This window comes from Phaenicophaeus curvirostris, chromosome 3 (genome assembly GCF_032191515.1).
Source record: "Phaenicophaeus curvirostris isolate KB17595 chromosome 3, BPBGC_Pcur_1.0, whole genome shotgun sequence".
Taxonomy (NCBI): domain Eukaryota; kingdom Metazoa; phylum Chordata; class Aves; order Cuculiformes; family Cuculidae; genus Phaenicophaeus; species Phaenicophaeus curvirostris.
The window spans coordinates 71,050,067-71,071,991 of NC_091394.1; the positions used below are offsets into that span (position 1 = coordinate 71,050,067).

At 39.3% G+C, this 21,925-nt stretch overlaps 1 protein-coding gene across 1 annotated transcript; it reads left to right on the top strand.

Annotated features, from left to right (window-relative positions):
* Window positions 1-7,048: 7,048 nt before the first annotated feature.
* LOC138719232 (carbonic anhydrase 3-like) lies at window positions 7,049-21,599 on the top strand. The gene is made up of 7 exons (XM_069854309.1): window positions 7,049-7,188; window positions 7,266-7,463; window positions 10,633-10,751; window positions 12,657-12,749; window positions 14,601-14,666; window positions 17,352-17,507; window positions 18,689-21,599. The coding sequence occupies exons 1-7, from the start codon at window positions 7,152-7,154 to the stop codon at window positions 18,806-18,808; spliced, it is 789 nt and encodes a 262-aa protein (XP_069710410.1). The 5' UTR covers window positions 7,049-7,151; the 3' UTR covers window positions 18,809-21,599.
* Window positions 21,600-21,925: the final 326 nt, after the last annotated feature.

Below are 21,925 nucleotides of genomic sequence, written 5' to 3' on the forward strand. Positions count from 1 at the left end.
CTGCACCTGTGACAATCTGGGGAGGATATACAATCACCATTGTTGGGAGGGCCAACGTTTGCAGTTTCAGATTGCACATGTGGCTACCAGTGGACAGTGCCTGCATTTTCTGGCTCAGAGATCCCAAGGTAGGATAACAAGAAGAGATTTAGTGCTCACTGTTACTGTGTTCCTTATATGTTGATCATAAGCTGTGACCATTAACGTAGTGGCAGAAGCAGCAAATACCAGAGGGCATCTCTCAGTGCTGCTCCTTGGTGTGATGCTGTTGCTCCTTCCAAAAAATCATGAAGTGCAGCACAACATAATGGTAGTCATTACACTAATTGCAAACATGAAGCATAATTACCTTATTTAATTCTAGCATATTACATCAAAGCCCTTACTAGTCTTTGCACACAAGCTGGGAAGATGTGTAGTGCCTGTGCCTGAAAATATTCTGTCCTTGTCTAGGAAGAAGAGTTCCATAATGACATGTAGGGTTTACTAATAAACATCCCCTCAACCGAAATATCCAGAAGGTAAATATTACATTGATATTTTTTACTGCTTTTATAGCTAGTACTGAACCATCATGAGGTCAAGAGTGAAGAGCTTAGTTCTTAAAGGGTCTAGATACTTCAGCTGCATATCTCAAATGTATTTCTGCACCTCAGCACTACCGTGGCAGTGTAAATAAGGTCACTGAAAGGCTATGAATTTTGAATGGCAGATTTTAATTGAATTACATAAAATATGTCTAGCATCAATTGTCAAAACCAATCATGAAGTCTTGCATAAATTCAGAAGGAAAAAAAGTGGGGGGTTTGTTTCAAAATACATAATGTAAAGATGCATTGGACAAACAGAATATTTGCAGAGTAACACCACACAGAAAGCTAAAGAAATTTGAAGGAAGAGGAGGAATAGAAAGACACAGAAAGGAATGGAGGGAGCTAAGCTAGCAAAGTCTTTTGTGCTAGACAGACCACTGTACTGGATCATGTGGAACTGCCAGAACAACAGCATTACACAGTTAGTTGTACTGACACCTTTAAAGAGCAGATGTGTTACAGAATCCACAACGCAAGCTTGTAAACCGTCATGCTAGAGGAAGCTGTATATTGCAGGAACCCATAGAGATGCAGCAGCGGAAATTCATAGAAATTAGCTTTACAGTGCACAGAATAGAATCTGAGGGGTTTTTCCCAAGAGACTGTAATGTGCTACCAACTGCAAAATAATGTACTGCTCCATGACTGTATTCTTAGACAGATTTTTAAAGATTACATCTTAGGATCACTCCATATTATTCTTCAAGTCTGCTTCTGTGGGCTTTGTTAAAAAAAAAAATCAACACACTTCATATTCTGAGGAGAACATTAAAACTTCCAGCCAATATAATTTCTCAGTTCATGACAGCTTTTTATTATGTATTCCCCCCCTCTCTTCTAGTAATACCTGCTCTTCAATAAATGTTGCTGAAATTTGTGTATTTGACAAGCATGATGTTCCTTATACTGTCTCCTTTATAATTATGCACTCTTTACACTTGCTATAGAATGTATAAATGATTATACTTCCACACATCAATTTCTCTTTTTATGACTTACAGGTGCTGCCTTCAAAAGTGCTTTGTGGTCTCAGAGCGAAATCTTGACTCCATTAAAGTGAAGAGAAGAATAGGTGTTGATCAAAATAGGATGCTATGCGCTGATCTTTCGAGGTGCATAAACAGTATGGATTCATAAGCAGTGACTTTCTCAGGGCTTTGGGAGACAGGCATCTCAAGGGTATTTCTGGATAATTAAAATCTGAAATATCTGCTGCCTGCAGAGGGCGTATTTCAAGGACCGGAAACATCCAATAATTTTCTTTCCCAATAATTCTCTTTTAGGAGGATGTGTCTCACTGGAAAATATGTATGAAGTATTTCTGATTTGCTGTGTCATAAACTATGTGACATATATTATTGGGATGTCTTTTTTAAAGCTCTCATTAATTCCCCAGCCTCATCTTAGCCTTTCTGTAGTCTGGTTAGGACTGTTCCCAGGGAGAAGTTACTGCCTGAGTATCACACAAGATGAAGGTCATACATAAAACTCTACCTTGATATAGAAGAGTTGCCAGTCTGCTGGAATTTCCAAACACACGTGTCCAAAGCTTATAAAAGCAAACTGTATAGGTCAGATTCTCATACTTGGATTATTTCAAGTCAGACTGTGCCAGAGCATATAAAAGTAGACAGCCCAGCTCAGATTTGGATTTCAATGTGAGTGCCGTACAAGAAAATTCCTATGGGAAGAAGAGAAGAGTCATCTTCCTGCAGAGTTTATCTGTCTAGATTTTCAGATCTGGAGGACACATCTTAAAGAGGCAGTGTGTTTTGGTTGTATCAGATCTGCATGTGATATATCAATAGATTGCCGGAAGGAAAACTTGCATAACTTTTAGTTCCTTTTGCTAACTATGAAGTCTGGCTTATTGTTTCCGTGTTTATTTTATCTCATGGACTAAATATTAAGTTCTGCAAATGGTATGTAGGTTCTAAGCCATAACAGGAGGATGATGGGATTTTGCAAGTGAGGTTCTAGAGACCAAACTGCACACTGCTGAGTTATATGCCTTCTGAAATGGAAAGATGCATTAAAAGTCTGCCTAATATTTGTCTAGATATGCTACATCCTGCTTTTCGTCAAATAAAGTAAACAGAGCTAAAGAACTCATCATATATAAACCCAACAAAATTGACCTAATATGCTTCTCTTTTTCCTTTGGCAGAACTTACAACATAGATCTGGCCGTCAGTGGGGATTTCCATTCATACCTACAATGTTTTCCGTGTCACGGCCTCTCGGCAAAGTGGAAGGCATATGACAATTTGGCTTTTTGGCTATGTCATGCCACCATGGCATCCCTCAATCAAAGTACTGAGTGACGTGCCTTTCTTGTACTGCCTGGCATGCAATATGTCAAAACACAGTGCTGCCCCTTCTATATTGTGTGTTATCAGATTCCTTTCTGTTGTATTGTTTTCTTCCACAAGCTATTAAATATAGTGGAAGAAATTTTATATTTAGATTGGCCACAGGCATTGAGTAAATGCTTTTGCTCGTTTAACAATGTGCTCACTGTGGGCATGTTCTATGCTCCAGTAAAGCCGTCTGCATGAAATCACCCGTGGGAAATAGCCCTGAGCATGGTGGAACCTGGAAAGCTTAGCTTCAAGCAGGGGAATACTTGAATTACATCGTGCTAGCATATTTACTTCTGTATCCCGTCAGTGTCAGCCATTCCTAGCTGTCATGCTGGCCCCTGGAGACCAATGGAAATTGTCAAGCTGAAGTGGACCAGCACTTTGGTTGTTCTAGTTATGTCAAGTTATAGGCCAAGCCAGTCATGGTTGGCAGAGCCCACAGCTGCTCTAAGTCACTTTTCCACACATTACTCTTCTGCAAATGCTTTGTATGTTCTGGATAAAACCATGGCTCTGAGCCATTTTCCAGACTGCTTATTCCTGGTTTCCATTCTCAAAGAAAGTGTCTATGATTTCAGATAATGTATTTTTGTAAGCAAGGTGAGGATGATTCTGCCTTTTGTTTGTTTAGCAGAAGCAAAAACTGCAGCTGAACTGAAGTCCAACAGAAAGTGTCCCGTAGCTATAGCATGTTAATTAGTACTCATCCCTCTGTTTCCATCTCTCATTTAGGTAACAAATGTACAGAACCCTTTTTGGGATGAAGAGCACCTGATTGGTTAGGTATCCAACAGGACCACTAAGTTTTATTTGTTCTGACAAGCTTTTGAAGCAAACTGTTGTCACCAGACACTCAGCTGTGACCGTGTGACTGAGAACTGTTCCAGACAAGAAAGTGTCTGCAATTATCGTGTAGGATAATACCTCTCACTTTCAGTCTCATTTCATCCAGTCATTTCAGTCACATTTCTCTTCAGTTACAGGCATGTGTGATGCATGAACCTGTATGTATGCTTTACATGGGTAGTTTTATTATTGTAACAAAGAAGTGGTTTATCATGAAGATTGCTGTTTTATATCCACAGAGATTAGATTATACCACATTTTGACATTACATTTTTATATACAGCAGTGACAGGAAGTTGCCTGGCAACATCTCTCAAAGCTGAAGCATCAGCTGTGTTCTTTAGTGACATCACTTTCCATGTTACATCACTTGCTTTTTACTTGAGTCCTTACATTACATGTGCTGTATTGTTCAATCTCTCTAAAAGGACAGTCTGAGAAAAGCCAGATTTAGAATTTATTCAGCGTGCACTTCACCTAGCAATCTCCAGTTTGTGCTCAGATTGCTTCTGTATTTAAAGGCAAAATCAGAACACTATGAACAAATGTACAGCTCTCCTTCTGTACCTAAAATCACACATAGTGACTTTATTAATACGTTTTAGCCCCAGACATGAACAATGCTGCTGAAATCCACCATTTTCTTTAGTCAGTTTGATTCAGTTCATTGATTTTCCTCTTACTTTTCCTTCTCTGATTTCCCAAACCTGATCTTCCTGATGAAATAGATGTCAACTTGCTATGTCTTATAGTGCTACCAAGTATCACTGCATGCAAATGTGTTCTTGAGTGAGCGCAACCTAACTAAAGCACAGAGTAAGGAATGCCTGCTGTTTTGCAGTCTTCTCACATGCTCAGAGGTAAACAATTTCAGCTAGGAATTTTTGAAATGTATGAGAGATGTTATAAATTGATAAAAGAATTTATTTCTTAGATTTCATAGAAGTCATTCTTAAAAATATTGTACATCAACTCCTCAACTCTCCATCTGAATAATGGATAAAATATTTCTTTTCAAAAGATGTTGTGAAGATGCATTCTTTAGTGGCATACTGCAGTACTGTGGATGAAGGTACTGCAGCTGGCTTATAGAAAGCCTGAAGTTTTTCATTAATTGAATAGGTTGACCTTGTTATACTCACACTTTTGCTATTTCAGATGGCTGTAGGCTTTCTAAACATGTTAGAGGTTTAGAAAATACAAACAAATCACTTTAATGCGTCTACAAATGGGTAACACCACTTTTCTTACATTTTTAAAACTGTGGCCTTTTCTTAGTTATACTGAATTTTCCATGACAGAAGAATTTACTTCCTAGAGAAAGCATTGTTATGCAAGTGAGATGATTATGAATTTCCAGGCCAATATCAGAGGAAAAAGATAAATGCAAATGTGGCTTCTAAGGGATGCAAAAATAATTTTGTTTTGGTATCTCTTAATGCAGATAAAGCTACTCCGTTTTCTCTTTGATGATGAAAGCAAGAGGAAAAGAATACCATTGCCACAAAGTCAGTGAGACACTATGATATGACTCACTGCCTGGGGCTGACTCCAAGTACCTTCACTGTTGATCCCTGCATTTGTAGTTTACATGTAAGTCAATGCCTAGAAACCCTGATATGCAGAAGCTGACGAAGAGCTGTTTCTCTGGCTATAAAAGGACCACTGGAAAGCTGAAATATGAGGACTTTTTCTGTAAACATAGTGCTCATTAGTAGAGAAGATTGTGTAAATTGTCATGTGGAGCAATAAATTGAAATACATGGGAAAGAACTGACTTGTACCTTTTTCTGTGTGATACAAATCACGTCCCTTACCTCAATCAATGGCTCCAACAAGCAGTCTTTGGATACATGAAGTATACAAAAATTTCTCTGAGACTTCAGTAATCAAGCCCGCTAACATTCTCTGTTTATTAAGACAGAAAATGAGCTGCCCCAATTAGAACTTCATGAGCTCACAACTGTTTCTCTCTAGGAAGAAGAGGTAGAAACCATTTCAAAAGGATTAATGTCTAAGCTTTTTGAATTAAAATGGCAACAGGTGTCAGTTTTACATGCCTGTTCATGCAACAAATGTGACAGTATTAATTTGATCAATGAGAGTAACAGATTGCTTTTTCTTTTGTTTCAGAGTTCTCTTCTGAAAGTGAAAAGATGTAATTTTCTATGCCATTGTATCTAGATCACCTTCTAGCATTTTCTTTATTGACTTCTGCCTAAGGAGGATATGAGGAACTACATAAACAATACAAAAAGTTTACAGCCTTTCAAAGCAGCAGTTTTATTTCCCTACTATTTTTCAGTGCTGATGGGTACATGGAGTATTTGAACCAGTTCGCTCCAACTATGTTGGAAATATCCGTGGTTCACAATGGTTTTTGGCTGACTCCCAAACATTTAGCTTGTGATATTATTTAGCAGGAGGTATGTACTTTGAGGTAGTGTTTAGCAGGAGGTAGATACAGTTGCAGCAGTGATAACAAAGCCAAGGGACACTGCAGGGAAGCTGGCATCTGAAAGAAAAGCTCTGAGTATTCAACACAGATGTAGGAAGAAAGCCAACTATCACAACCACAGCAACCACTAACTCTCCCTCGTCTGAAAAACAGCTGTTTTCCTGACTTAGATATTGACTGCTGAGTTGCCTAATGTGAGAAAAACTTTGGAAAGATGCAAAGCTCCCCGTTCGAAGGAGAACGCTCAAACCCGAATTTAGCAAGGAACAGCCTCATTTCGGGCTGGCAGAGGGTAGCTTTGCACACCAGCCTGGGTTTGCAGGCTACGAGATTTCCCTTCGGGCATCTTTGGGAACTGAGTATTTGTGAGAGAAGCAAAGCTCTGAAGCCCGTAACGCATCGGGGTCTCGCTCGGAGTCCTTGGGGCAGATTTCACTGCCTGCACCGGGCCAAGCCAGCCGGGCTGGGGGGCTGTGCCCCCCTTCTCCCCGTGCCCGTGGGGCAGGTCAGCGATCCAGCCCGCGGCTCCCGCTGCCCCCGCTCGCCGGGGATGCTCGCACCGCTCCTGCCGCAGGTCCCGCTCGAGTCCCCGCCGGGGAGCGCAGCCCGGGCAGGGCTGGCCGGGGAGGGACCGGCGAGAGCGGGGCGATAGGAGGTCCCGCCGGCACCTCTGACTCCACCAGGGCGGATAAAATGCCTCCACCCGCCCCTGCCCGCCTCGCAGCCTCCCCTGCCCACCCCCCGGGGGAGGACGCGGAGCCACAGGGGTCTATAAAAAGCCCCTCGGGGCAGGAGGGAAAAAGGGGAGGGCAGGGGGCACCGCGGTGCCAGAGCTGCCGCGGAGGGTGGGGTAGGGGCACGAGTGGGACCATCACCACCATCACCACCACCATGGCCCAGTCCGTGTGGGGCTACGACAGCGACAACGGTGAGTGGGGGCGCAGGGCTGTCAGGGGCGCCGAGTCTGAGCCAAGGTGACATTTCTTGCCTTCCCCTCCCTCCCAGGACCCGAGCGCTGGCACGAGAACTACCCCATGGCCAAGGGAGAGAAGCAGTCGCCCATTGAGATCAACAGCAAAGATGTGCGGCACGACAGTTCGCTCGCCCCTTGGCACGCCAGCTACGATCCCGGGGCGGCGAAAACCATCCTGAACAATGGGCGCACCTGCCGAGTAGTCTTCGATGACACTTTTGATCGATCAGGTTGGGTTTGGGTTCAGCTCTTGGGCTTTGTTGGGAATTGAGGTTTGCAAAGCACTGGGAATCAAAACACATCCCGTGGTGCCTGGCCTAGGTGGGCTGGCAGAGAAAAATAATTTGGGTACATAAAGAAGGCACTCCTAGAGTTTGTTCTGGTGGATCCAGCTGTGTTTAGGTCCACCACAGGTGAGACAGAGAGCCTGTGGCTGCAGGGGCAGCCCTGGTATGCAGACTCAGCTGGAGGGTGGGCTTCTCTTCCCTAGGTCACCTCCTTCAATGTGGACACTGCATTCTCAGGCTTTGTGTAAGGGAAGAAACTGGCACGAGTTTAATGTGTGCTCTGAAGCACTTGTAAACACAAAAGTCATGTTTCCACCCACTGGGATCTTGATTTTTTCCATTTGTATGAGAAGTATTAATATCCTTCACAGCCTGGAAAAGCTATAAATTTATGAAAATAGCATTTATAAAAAAACAGCATTTCAAAGCTTCTGGAAAGCTGTGAAGTGACGTTGTTATTTAATTGAGAGAAAGCAGTCTCGGATCTGTAAGTTAAGTTGTTCAGAACTTTATTCCAGAGCTGTATCAGTGTGTAGCTCTGAATGCAGACAGGCAACAGCAGTCAAAATGAATAATACGTTCACAATCCCATATAACAAGAAGACATCTCAAGAGCATTTAATATTGATCAGACCTTTATCAAGAAGGAATGCAATCTAATTAATGGCAAGTGGAGTTACTTTCCATTGTATTTCTCTGCATCTACTTTGATGTCATTTGTATTGAGATTTTCTTCTTAGTAAGCCATACAATTAACAAAATATATCTGCAGTGCCTTGAAAGATCACTTTCTTTCTTATCTGGATGAGCTCATTGTTTCCTTGGACTCCTTTCTTTACCATTATATCTACCTGTTGTTATACTACATCATGCAAATGGAATCTAAGCTATTTAGGACTATTAGCTATTTATTATTTGTTATGTATTTGTATGGTGTTTTAGTATTTATTACTCCAGTTCCTACACAGTGGTCCCAGATGAAACTTTCGTTATAACATGAAATGCTCTTCCACAAGCACTGCATAAAATCAATGCCATGCCCCAAAGCATGGGTAGTAAATTGATTATCATAGAATCATAGAATAACCAGGTTGGAAGAGACCCACCAGATCATCGAGTCCAACCATTCCTATCAAACACTAACCATGTGGTTCTGCTCTATCTTTGCAGCTTCCTAAAGGCTGAAATGTTTAGGCAGAGGCTGCTCAAGAGCATGTCTGTCCAGGGAACTGTATTGGAGAGAAAGATCCTGACTGACCAAGCAAAGTGCAGTACTTCCTCTGAAATATCTTCCCTCCATACCCTCCCTGCCTCTCCCTTCCCCATCATCTCTTTTTTTCCCGTGTGGACATTCACTCCTTGCTCCTATAGCTAACTTTCTGCAGACTGCTGGATAGTAGTTTGGGGCCCAAGCTTTTCACAGGGGTGTGTCTGATTGGAATCAAATACAATGTTTGACAGCTCTGAAAAACCATATAAGAGAGCATTTCATAAACATTATCTAAATTTGTTGGCTTCTCTGGTGGCAGCAGCTGAGGATAAGTAGTAGTCACAGATGTAGTTTTAACTAGAAAAAGAAATCTAGCTTGAAGATAGCCTTATTTTAATCTAATCACATGGAAAACATGTAGTGTTAAAAAAATTTATGCTAGAGGGATCCTGCTTGCTATTACAAAGTGCTGTTTCCAAGTGCTTCGTGGTACTTGAGCTTTGGAAAGGGCCACTTGTAAGAAATGACTGCTAAATGAATTCCAGCTCTGATTTGGCTTGTAAGCATAGGTAGATCACATAAATTCATCTTCTGCAAGTTCCTGCCTCCCAGTGATTATACTGTGAAATGGCAAGCAAGTAATTGGGAGTATTTGGGCCTTGGAGTCTATGCCTTATTTGTCCTACATTCAAAAGTGAAACAATAGTAATAATAGTAATAATAATGTGGCATATTGTCCTTAAAATGCTTCTACAGAAGGATTAATAGGTGCTATATTGAGCTAGTTATAATTTATTTGTGGAGAACAAACTCAAAACCTAAGAGGAACTGCATGCCTAGAACTCAACAGAGGGCTTTGTTTCTGCCCCCCAGTGACACCTACCAACTAAAAAAAGAAACTGCAAAGTTAACTCCTGCTATGTGTAGGTATTCCAGCACATATGATATCAAGAATTAATTTGAGACCATTGGGCACAGGAGGATTTAAATTTTATTTCAATGTTAACTTTGAACTTCAAAGCTACTGGTAGAAGTTCAAACTTGAATGCTATTTAAACCAGGTCTTTTGGCACTGCAGTTGTGAACTGCATTATCAGCTTTCTGTGTAAGGAAACACGTCTCGTTCCTGCCTTAGGTAATGAACGAAAAATATATTTGAGAGCTTGTCCCCTTAGCAATCCCTGCTCGAAAGAATTCCCGAACTGAAAGAGCAGGTGTGATGTTTGGAAAGTCAGAGTTGATGAAAACTGTCAGACTGATGCGTGGTCAGCATTATTTGGCTAAGAACAGCAGAAATAATGGCTTCTTAATTTGTTTGATTGATAGCAATGTTAAATTTGGACTATACCTTTTGCTTGCTCAAGATCACTTAAAACACATTTGACCTAAACTTTCTTCTTTTCCACAACTTTCAAGAAGCAGATCCTTTGAGTTTCATTTTAGAGGCAGCAAACTATGCTGTAACCATTGTCTAGTCATTTGAGCTGTAAAAAGTATGCCAGTCGTGCACTGGAGGGACGCTTTAAAGCACCTTTGAGTTAATTTTACAGTGCTATCCCCAACCATTTCACAACAGACCATTTCTTGACAAGAATCAGCTCTGAATACCTTCCTTCTCTGTCCACATCAGGAACTATAGGGCATCCACTTGCCAAGAGAAAAGGGGCTTGTTTGGCAACTGGGGTTTAATTCTGTGCTTGACTCACAGCAGTTTCTACAGTTTCCACATGAAACAGAACTAATTCCTGAGTGATAAGAGAATTGAACCCCAGTCTTGTAAACTGTTGAGTGTTGTGATCCCTGCTGCAGTCAGCTGGACACTTCTAAAATACGGGTCCCTGTTCAGTAAACATATATGTCAGTGTTTTGTAAGCTGGTGTTGATGTAGATTATCAATTGCAGTACTGAGAGGTGGGCCGCTCACAGGAGCCTACAGGCTGCGTCAGCTTCACTTGCATTGGGGTTCCTCTGATGACCATGGCTCTGAGCATGTTATAGATGGAGAGAAATATGCAGCGGAGGTAGGACTTTTAATAGTAGTATTCAGTACTAACTGGAATTTGACTAATTATGCATCTCAACAAATTAACCATTCACCCTTTTGCAAGTATTTAGCTGTGGACTTTTCCTCTAAAATCTTCCTATGAAACTTGTGAATATTCATCAATGTGCCGTGTTATAAATTGCATCTTCCAACAAATGTGTCTTTGCAAGTATACACTAACATGAAAATTGCTTCTTCAAGCAAAAATTTTTGCTAGCATTTTAGAGGGTTTTAAAAATATTTGAGACAAAATGATTTGTTATTTCCAAATAGGAAGATCTGTTTTCTGCTGAGGGTTTTAGCTTTTAGCCATTTCTGGTATAGCTTGAATTATTAAGTTAGTTTCAGAAAGCATTGCTAATGAATAGATAAACTCACTAAAAGCACCTTTGATAAACTGACATTCAAAATCAGATCCACCTTAAAACCAATTCAGAATGGTAAAAAGTGTCTTCAAGTCTCTGAACATGTGTGCTCTAAAATATCTATGTTTTCTTTTGAGAACTGGAGAACAGATGTTAGAGGTTTGTTTTTTTTGATGTGAGCTGCTGCACTGTTGACTAAATTTGCTAAAATTAATGGCTGCTCTACACTCCGAAGGCTTCTTCAAATTAATACATGTATTTATGCAAGTGAATTACTAGCAAATGTTACTTCCTTCCTCCATCTTAATTGAGAATCAGTTCAAAATATATACCTATGCCCACAAAAATCTGCAGTTTTTCTGCCTTTCATCTATACCCTCCATGAGCAGATCTTACAGGATTTTGCCCACCTATCACAGGAGAAAAATTCAGGCAGATAATTTGCAGGGTCAACGTGAACGAACATGTCAGAGATGACTGTGGACAATGGTTTGGTTTTTTTCCATATTCGTTCACCCCAGCCAAACTATGTCAGTGTTCTACTTTCTGTGGCCAACTAAACAGACAAATTCCGCATCCTCAAGCTTTTTACTTTGCTTTGTTTGTGATACTTAGGTATTTATTTACAGGAGAAGAAAGCCTGGAATGTGTGAATTTTTGCTAGAATGCAACCAAAGAGTTATGGCTACTCCACCTTTATCCTCAGCAATAATACCCTTATCGTCAGGAGAAAAAAAAAACAGAGAACAATACATTAATTTATATTTAGGACAATTTTTTTTGTTGTTATTTTAAATAAACATTATGGTGTCAGAAAAAAATGTGCATTCAAAATGTACACCAGACTCCTGGGTTTTTTTCATACGGCTCTGTGTTCCAGATGCTACTTACTCTGAGATTCCACGCTGCTGGTTGCAGCATTTGTAGCTGTTACAGAAGCCAGAGATTTTCTTGAAGAATATGGAAAAACTTGAAATACATCCAGAAAATAGAGCATTGTTGAAAGTAAAAATGAGAAAGAAATGCCAGGTTACTACTCTTATAGCTACTCAGTTCCAGCACAGTGAGCTGAAAGCAGTAAGACACAGACCAATAGTGTATGCAGTATATATAACTCAGTGTAAATCCTCAAGCTGACATCTGCATAACCTGAAGATCTAAAAATCTACTGGAGATGCCATGCATGTCAGTACGTGTTTTATACACTGCATATGTGCATGTTGTGCTTGGGCTAAACTGTTTATAGTTGCATTGTCTGATTTATTTTTGAGTGTATTGTGTAGAAAACTCAGTTTCCTTTCCTTTATGCTTCAATTAAATGCAAGGAGATTCTTTATAGAAACTGTAAGTGCATGGAAACATGGGAACAGCACAGGAAATACAGACAGTTTTTTTTTCAATTTCCATTCCTTTACTTACAGTGTACTGGAAAATTTTCATGATTTAATTTAAAAGATTGTAAGATTGTGCATTTGGCAATTTCATGCATTTATAACGGAGGTTTCATTCATTTTTAGTTACATATGGTGCACTGGAATCCGAAACATGGCAATTTTGCTGGAGCTTTGAAGCAACCTGATGGTGTGGCTGTTGTAGGCATTTTTCTGAAAGTAAGTGGCAAATATTCAGTGTTTATATTCTCTCTTTTTCATCTTTCTTTAGTGCCAGGGAAAAAGTTTCCATCATTTTTTGCCTGCACTGCATAATTTTACAGGAATACATTCAAAGCGATGTACAAATTGAAGTTGCATATGCCCTTGGGCCCGCCAAGTTCCATGCATTAACCCATTCAGAGCTGACTTCTGACACCATTTGTGACACCAGTGGCACATATCATGGGTGGTATTGAACAAGAGACACACAACTTCAAGTCTGGGACAGTTGCTAATGTTGAGTATGGTAGCTGGCCAGCTCTTTGCTGTGGGGTGTACTGAGTGAGAAGGACAGTCTACATAGGAAGCGTGTTTCTTCCTGCCTTTTGTCTTCTAGCAGGTATTGTATCAGCCTGGCAGCAAAATTATGTTGATTGATTCCTTTCCTTGGTCACTTACTGATCTCCACATAAGCTGGGAATTAAAACAAGTTTGACAAATCTACTCCAAAAAGAAAGAATTGATGGTAAAAGTATTTGACTGAGTGTCTTAACTTTGAAATACCACAGCTTCATGAGAAAATAATGCTGTACTGACATTTTCCAATTGATTTTTTTATAAACTTAACAGAAAGAAAGCAATCTTAGTATCAAATCAGCGTATGGTCCAGGACATTGAGAAACACTAACAGGCAGACAACCTAATGGTGATAAAGTATGCAAACTTCAGCTATGTGGCTGTCATTTTACCTGCTGGTGGGAATTTCAGCTTCAGCACAGCATCAGAGAATCGCCTTCCTTCTATTCATTTATCACTAGTAAGCTGCATTTGTTCAAGCAACAGCTAGTGGATGTAATTAATTTTGCCACAGTGTCCTTGGACAGGCTAGATCCAATGTCATTTTAATTCTGTTATACTGTGAGCCAGCCTGACCTTTTTTCTTGTGGTTAACATAAGCTGAAGGTCAGCACCTGTCCAGATCTCCCCTATGACCATGTCCCTCAATCATTCTCCCTTTATCATTACTTTTGTTCTATTTTAGCTTAAAGCTTTATCTTGTAAAACAAAACTTACAAAAGCACAACATTATATTCCTATTAACCATTCTAAGATCAGCTAAAAGGTGTAGAAAAGTTAGAATCACTCTATCTTCTCTGGCCTTTTTTCCCTGTTTCCTCATTGTTCTTGGGCTTAGGAGCTGTTGTTTTGCTCTGAGTGTGTCATGTTCCATGAGCAGGGATTTTGATATTGCTGAAATAGAGGTTGAATTATCTCCTGAAGAACTGAATTTTATCTGTTTTGGAACAAGGAACAAGATGTGGCCATAACAGCATAACATAGGCATATTGTCTTTACTCCGCTGGGATGCAGAAATATGTCAAAGCTTTTGGAGACGCTGAACATCATGAACACAAGCAATAAAGTGACCCCACAGCTCAAGGAGGTCATGACATGAATCTCATCATATATCTTACATGAAATCTGACCTGACTGCGTACGTGTGCATGTACTGCAGAATATTTGAAGTCTCAACAGAAACTCCGGCTCTTAGAGTGGTTGTGGGTTGCTTTCAAACCAGGAACCAAGAGCTAGGCCCTGGAGGATGTAGAAGATGCTGTCTCACTGCACAGTTTGTTTCTCAGAGAGTGGGAAATAACCTTGTAGGGTCTTACAATGCATTTTTCAATTGCAAAGCCAGTTTAGAGTCTGGTATTCCAGATGTTCTTTTAACACACACAGTTTTGTGTTAGTTTGTACTGGATGCTCTGAAAGTACTGCTGCCTAGCTTGACAGATGGGATGTACTCCATTTCTTTCAGATCTTGTGGAATGTGATGAAAAAATACAGTGCTTGTGCTTTGCATTACAGGTTGGAAAAACTCCCAAACCAGAGATGAAGAGAATTCTTGAAGAAATTGATAACATTAAGACCAAGGTATGAAAACCATTTTTGTGATATAATGTGGTATAAAAGCAGCACAAGCAGAAATCTTAAGTTCACATTAATTTTTTTGGCACCATTCTGACACCTAACAGTAGCACCAGAGGTGATACATTAGACTTTGGAGCAGGATACTTCTTTGACATAAACATATAACACCTCACTTCTGTAAATATTCTTCTTGTAGAGAATTTTCTGTTAATACTTGCATGCACAATTGGTAGTGTTATTGATACTGCTTTGTAAAAGTATGCTAGTTTGCAAATATCAAGAACAAATGAAGAGCTCTTTGAACTTGAGGACACCAGTGGCCGAAAGAAATGCTTATAATTGAGTCAGAAAATTAGTAAACACGAAATGGGAAGAAACTAGTAGGAAAGATGGAGCAAGCTCAGTGTAAGGGAGACTAAAAACTTGATTAATTTTAAGTTGGAACTGAATTAATTTTTTAAAAGGGAATACACAGTACAGTTTCTGCACCAGTCCTCGTTCTGTCTTCCTATACTACTAGCACAAGTAGCACTGCAAACCTATTGTAAATTTTTTCAGTTTAAATGCTGGCCTAAGTCCATACCTATTGCATGAATAGTTACTTCAACATTTACTCTCCTTTCAAAGGATTTCCACCACCCCACCCTGCAGTTCTTGATAGCCAGAAGCTGCAAACAACCCCACAGAATCACTAGGTTGGAAAAGACCCACAGGATCATCAAGTCCAACCATTCCTATCAAATACTAATCCATGACCCTCAGCACCTCATCCACCTGTCCCTTAAACACCTCCAGGGAAGGTGAATCAACCACCTCCCTGGGCAGCCTGCTCCAGTGCCCAATGGCCCTTTCTGTGAAAAAAAATTTTCTCATGTCCAGCCTGAACCTCCCCTGGCGGAGCTTGACGCCATTTCCTCTTTTCCAGTCCCCTGTCACTTGGGAATAAAACTGCAGAAGGCTGTTAAGGGGCTTAGGTAAACTTTAGAAATTCTATATTTTTGTAAGCTCTTTCTTTCAACTTTATTGCTATTGATGTGTATGGGTCTGAGTTTGAAATATGTTTCCTGTTCACTCAGAGTAATATTTTTTCAATCTTTTCTTAGTCTTCAGGTACAATTAAGTTCTTTCTGCTGGGTAACCAAATGCCATTTTTTTGCCTTACCCATTGCTCCCCTGTCTTAATACAGATTCAGCTTTCTCTCATAATCCCTATTTTTTTCTTTTTTTTTGCTATTTATAGGCAGAAGAGCTTTGCCACAGTTAATAAAAAGTTGATCAATCACCCTATGAGACATTGTGTCATGTAGTGAAGACAAGATGGCAGTGATATCCACTCCATTACATTCTATCTAAGACTGCCTAACTGGAGATTTTATGACTTCTAACAGCTGAAAATATAGAAATCTGATTTCCCACGTGCAGATATTCTCTCTAGTGGTTCTGGAAAAAGCAATAAGTGAAAGAAAGCAGAGAAATATAGGTGCATATGCAAACAATCATATCTTGTGTTTTATCTTTTATGGGTCTTTTTTCTGTGATCACATACATTTTACCAAGATTACTTTTTTTCTTCAGGAAGGAGTAACAGATGGTATCACCAGTGTATTTATCACACATGCAGTTTCATTTGCTATGATACATTACAGACAAAGGGGTTTCTCAGACACTGAGAAATTACTGTAAATAATTTCAGTATTTACTGAAAATGCACAATTTTGTTTGTGAAGTTATTTGCAAATTCACATTGAATTTACAGAATAATTTTGTCAGGAAGATATATTTGGAGTCTCAATGTTATTCTTTCTACCCATATTTTGTTAAAGGATGTGTGGAAAAGATTTCGGCTCCTCCCATTGCTCTTTGTAAGGCAATATTCTGTTTCTACCTAGAGGAAATTCTTCATGATGGGAGAAGGAATTAAGAATAATAGGTTTCACTTTCCAGAATTGTATCCTAAATGTCAGTAGAAAACTGAGCTTTCTTGTTTTGTTCTTGTCATTCTGAGAGGATAAGAAAATCTCATCACAATCCTGTGGAGATATTCTCTCGAGTATCCCATTTAGTGGAAAAGAAAAACTTTCCTGGAAATGTTGTCTGGTGTCTGCTATTCTCCCTTGTCCGGTGATAAACAGCTTCAGCTGTAAGATGTTTAGGATCCAGCATCCTTCTAGGAAATATTTTATTTTTTCTGCATTAAGTGTAATATTACCAACAAGAAGATTGAGTGTCGGCATGATTAGAGCATGATTTGGGGAGGAGAGGGATACACAGATTTAAAATCCTTCAGAGAGAGTAGAACACTGTAATGAATCTAGTATAAATGTCTGGCCACTGTTCTATGGGATAAAAAGGTATCAGTACCTGCATTGCCACAGCCTTTAACTTTCATCCCAGGTGACCCAAAATAAAATCAAATTTTGATAATTTGAGAATATTAAAAATTAACAATGAATTTGCTTTTGTCCCACACATATATGTTTGTAATTTCTTTTAATTTATTAATGGAATCAAAATGACAATTATTATGAATGGCAGGGCAAATGCTTGACAGGAAGAAAAGGAGATTTATCTAGTGCATGAATCTTGAGATTTAATTCCTTCTTTATAGGAAGATACTGATGGCTTTTAAGATGCACATCCCTAGAGTTACTGCAGAGAATTGTTGTTGGTTTTTTTTATTTCCCTAAGGGGAAAGAGGCTCCTTTTCTCCACTTTGATCCTTCAATTCTTTTCCCCAAATCTCGGGACTACTGGACTTACCACGGTTCATTCACTACCCCTCCTTGTGAAGAGTGCATCACTTGGATTCTCCTGAGGGAGCCGATTGAAGTCAGCCCAGACCAGGTAAACTCAAGACACTTCTGCTACTTTACCTTTACCAGTTTTCAACAGCGTCTCAGTATGTGAGTGTGATAATTTACAAGCTTTACGTTACTTTGCATTTTTTGATATGGAAAACTTTAGCTGAGGACTGTGAGAAACTGCCTGGCAGAACCGACTGTTGAACTGCGCTGTAAAACTGACCTCTCAGGCTCTCTTCCTAGACACCTCCTGTAGGATCTTCAGCAGGAGTGCTTTTGGGATCCTGAAAACCTGTGTACAGGAATTGCTCCTGAGCCACAAAAATCAGCTATCACAGCAGACTCAGGTCATTCTCCGTGCGTCAGCATTGAGTAGCAAATCAGACTAACAGCTGGTTTCCCAGTTTAAGAACTTGCTAGTCCAGATGTTGACTTTCTAAAAGTCATCAGCGAGAAGGATTAAACTAGCTAGGCTATCTGAACCTGGGTATTCATACAAATTAATTTACTAATTGTATTCACATAGCTCAAATGTGCATTTGCACAGGAAAAAGGATAGAGAACCAGTCTGGATAAGGTGACCTTCTTTTTACTTCTTGCATTAAAATTTTCTGGTTATTTATACTATTTTCTGCTTCTGCAGTCAAAGTCAGAATATAGCCTTTTACTGATTTGGCTGTTTTCAGAACAGAGTTGTTGCACATTCTGATGCAAGATAAATAATTAACAAAGTAACATTGATATTAAATTAATTTGGAAAACAACAGCTACATGCTGAATTAATGACTCAACTCAATAACCCAGTTGGCACTTCCTGCCTTACAGAACAAAGTATGAACTTTTGCAGACCAGCTTTTTTTATCAGACTACCTTGCATAGACTTTTCCTTCACAGATAGCCATATTTTCACAAATTATTTGACTGCAATCCAGCTCCAGCAGAGGAGGCCCCTAGTCTTTTTCCACTTTTGAGTGTGGATCAGGGAAAAATCCAAAAGAAGCCCAGGCAAGGGTCAGATGATGCACTGTTCTGTGCATAAAGAGTGCAAAGCTCCACAGAAACAGTGCTTGCCATTGGGCTGCAGTGACTTTACCAACAATTTCTGTTGGCTGCTTGTCTTATGTAAGAAAATTCCTTTTCTGTCTCAGGGTTTGTTCTAGGCATCAAGGTCCACACTGGTTTCAGGTTAATTCACATAGACACTTTAATTTTTCTTCCTTGCAGATGGCGAAGCTCCGTAGCCTTTCCAAGAATGGTGAGAATGAGCCTGTGAACCCACTTGTTGATAACTGGCGCCCACCTCAGCCTCTGAAGGGCAGGATAGTGAGAGCCTCATTCAAGTGAAGTTTCAAGTCTCACTCTGCTGAACCTGAGTGAGAAAACCCCTGCAGCCCAAAGTGTAGTTAGCTTTTGCTGTCTACTGCTTTTCCTCTGGTTCCAGATCTGTGTTTCTCAGCTTGAAATTCTGAGTGGTAAAACTGAAGCTCATTTTGAAAGCAGAAACAATACTGTATGCAAATACTAACCATAATAAGGAAATGTGATATGTATGTGATTCTTGACCCCAAACGCCTCAGCATTTGTGGTAGGGTCAATTCTCTGCCATGTGGTCTCAGAAGAAAAATGGACTCCATTTCAACATTTAAAATGATTTTCAAAGGAAATGTAGTAAAGGCAGAAAAATGAACCAGAAGTTCAGGAATGAAGAAATCACAGTGGGTCAACAGTATATGAACAGGAGGAATATGAACAGTATATGAACAGGTGCTGCTCCTACAGCACCTCTACTAGTGATTTTTCTCAGATATCCCACCTCCAGCATGAACATCCAAAGAATAAGTTCCTCTTTAACATACCAGAGTTTTCTTTCCCTCTCTTGTTCCTAGTTTGTTTTTCAAGATTAGATTCGTATTTTGAGCATGCAATCAGGCATACTCAGCTTCTGTGTGAGAAGAATAAAAGACACCTTGCTGTCATCTCAGCATTTGCTGTCTTGCTGCTGCCCATTGATCTTTTCTTCTAGCTATAGAGTGCTGCTTATATCACGTTGCCTTGCATTTAGTATAGAAGCTTTAGAACTGCTGAGGGGGAAGTGCTTTTCTTCTGGTGCTCTGACTATGTTACCTCCCAGGATGATGGTTTTGTTGCTCTGCCTCAGTTTTATTTTTGACATCTTAGTCTGCATATTAATGATTTCATCTATTGTGGATGACTCATATGTGTCATTTGTCTTCCCCACTACTGAAAAATCCAGGTTAAATCACCTAAGTGTTCATTTATTGTGTCTCTGTGTAGTTAGAGACTATAACTGGAGTCTGTTTAGCTCTGTTACTTTCTGGGGAGATGTATCAGCTCACACATATAATCTGAGCAAAGAATCACTGGCAGACAGAAGCTTCTAAATCATCTTCTCTGGTCCTTCATCATGTAAACACTATCTATTTCAGTATGCTTCCTAAACAGCACAATACAAGTACCATCTACGTTGAACCCTCATGCAGACTATGTGAGTAAAGATCTACTATGCTATATTTACTCTCAGGGTGATTACAAAGTAGTGTACATATAGGAGATTGGGTGGTCATAGTGCAGAAATGGTGCAGAAATCCTTCAGCAAATGAAGCTTCTAGATTCTCTATATTCCTCTATCTCCTCAGTAGGTGGAGTTCTTCTGGAGATGTTGCCACAAACATGCTCACAGCAATGTTTATAAGGGATATGTCAAAGTCTGAAAAAAGCAGGGTTACATATGGCTAGAATAGGCATTTCCCAGTTTTCCTTCACTATTCCACGTCTCACCTTTACTATAAAAATCATGCTCCAACAGGAAAATAATGATTGGCCAACACTGGACAAATTCTGCTGTTACTTCTAGTACAATTCAGTGAGAATTTGGGAAGGAAACTGAGGGCAGAGTTTGATCCTCAATAATCATTTTGAAATGTTCAAAGAATTGCTGAATTCCTATTGAAAATTACTGTTTCATTTTATTAGAAGCATATTTTGCTTAGTGTAAGGCAGTTTTATTTGAAAAAAAACCCGAGCTCATGGTAGCAGAAGTTGATTGAATCTTGTTTACATACATTTTGGCATTGGCTTAATCTTATCAGAAGATCAGCTTTTGATATTACCATTGTAGCACCTGCAACTTGATTTTAAGAGTCTCTTAGATCTTCTTTAAACTCCTGATTCTGTACATCTTCTCAACACATAAAAATGTTTCTACAGGAAGCTCATAAGCAACATTTTTTACTACTGTTCCATGTCTTACATGTAAAGTTTTTTCTCATATCCATATGCAGTTGATCATGGTGTTGAGAAAATTTCAACACAAATGACATGAAAGTTTGAGCCTTTCTACCTAAAAGCCATTGACTGTGATGTTTTAATCTCTTGTTACTGGGGCAATAAAACAGGATTAGTTGCCTGCATTTAAAATAACAGCTTTTGTGTCTTCAGAGGAACAATAAATAGACTTAAATAAAAAATTGATTTCTGGTGTTATTTCTAATGCTATGTGATAATTGAAAATAACAGGAAGTTAGTAGAATACCTTACTACTCTCTTCTTTGATACATATGCTTGTAATAAGGGTGGACAGGCACTCTAGTAGTCGCCTTTTTAGCTGTTGGAGTTTACTAGAATATCTCATCCTGGTTTCTGTGTATTCAATCAAATAGGTCCTAAAAAATATGAGATATCAGGACAGTATCACTTGTTCTCTATTTTCAGGTACAGAAAAACTTTTTATTTCTTGCCTGGAAACAAACATTCTCTTAGATCTTCCCAAATTCATACATTCATGTACGATTGTCAGTATTTCTAAATTGGATCTGAATTTTTGTTTCTTGTAAGAAGCACATGGATCATTTTGTTGAAGTGCTACATCATTCTAAACTTTCCTGATTAATTTAGACTTTTTAAGCCCATGAATTAAACTTGTTAAAATGAATTAATATATTAATTGTCCACAAAGTCAGATAATGAGGGCACTTTGCTTTATTTGCATGTTTCTTCTGCTGCTTTTTGAAAGGCAGAATAAGCAGTTCATCAACTACTGACATAGTTGGTTCCAATAGTAAACGTATGCTTTGCATGTTGGCACAAGAGAAAATAAAGTCCAAAATTTATATTATTCCCTCAGGCATTTGATCTGATTCCATTCTGTCTTCAAACTATTGCTACACAAAAGCATTAACCTCATTGCAAATAGTCTTCACACTTTTATTTTTCTTGAAGAACAAAGCATATGCAGTTTTGTTCCACTGCCTTTTTTGCTTTGAACAGTGTTGCTTAGTATTGATTACCTTGGTAACAAACTTGTGAACTTTAATCCTGCTGCCTCATCTATCTTAACCAGAGAAAAAAGCCTCTGGGCAGTGATGAAGTAAAAAAAAAAAAGTAAAAATTACCCTAAATCCTTGGTTACTTTAATGTATGTAATGTGTATATTAATTGCAG

Coding starts and splice junctions, on each gene's coding strand:
- LOC138719232 (XM_069854309.1), top strand. CDS start 7,152: ATGGCCCAGTCCGTGTGGGGCTACGACAGCGACAACG. Junction 7,189..7,265: donor GGGCTACGACAGCGACAACG/GTGAGTGGGGGC, acceptor CCTCCCTCCCAG/GACCCGAGCGCTGGCACGAG. Junction 10,752..12,656: donor GAGAGAAATATGCAGCGGAG/GTAGGACTTTTA, acceptor ATTCATTTTTAG/TTACATATGGTGCACTGGAA.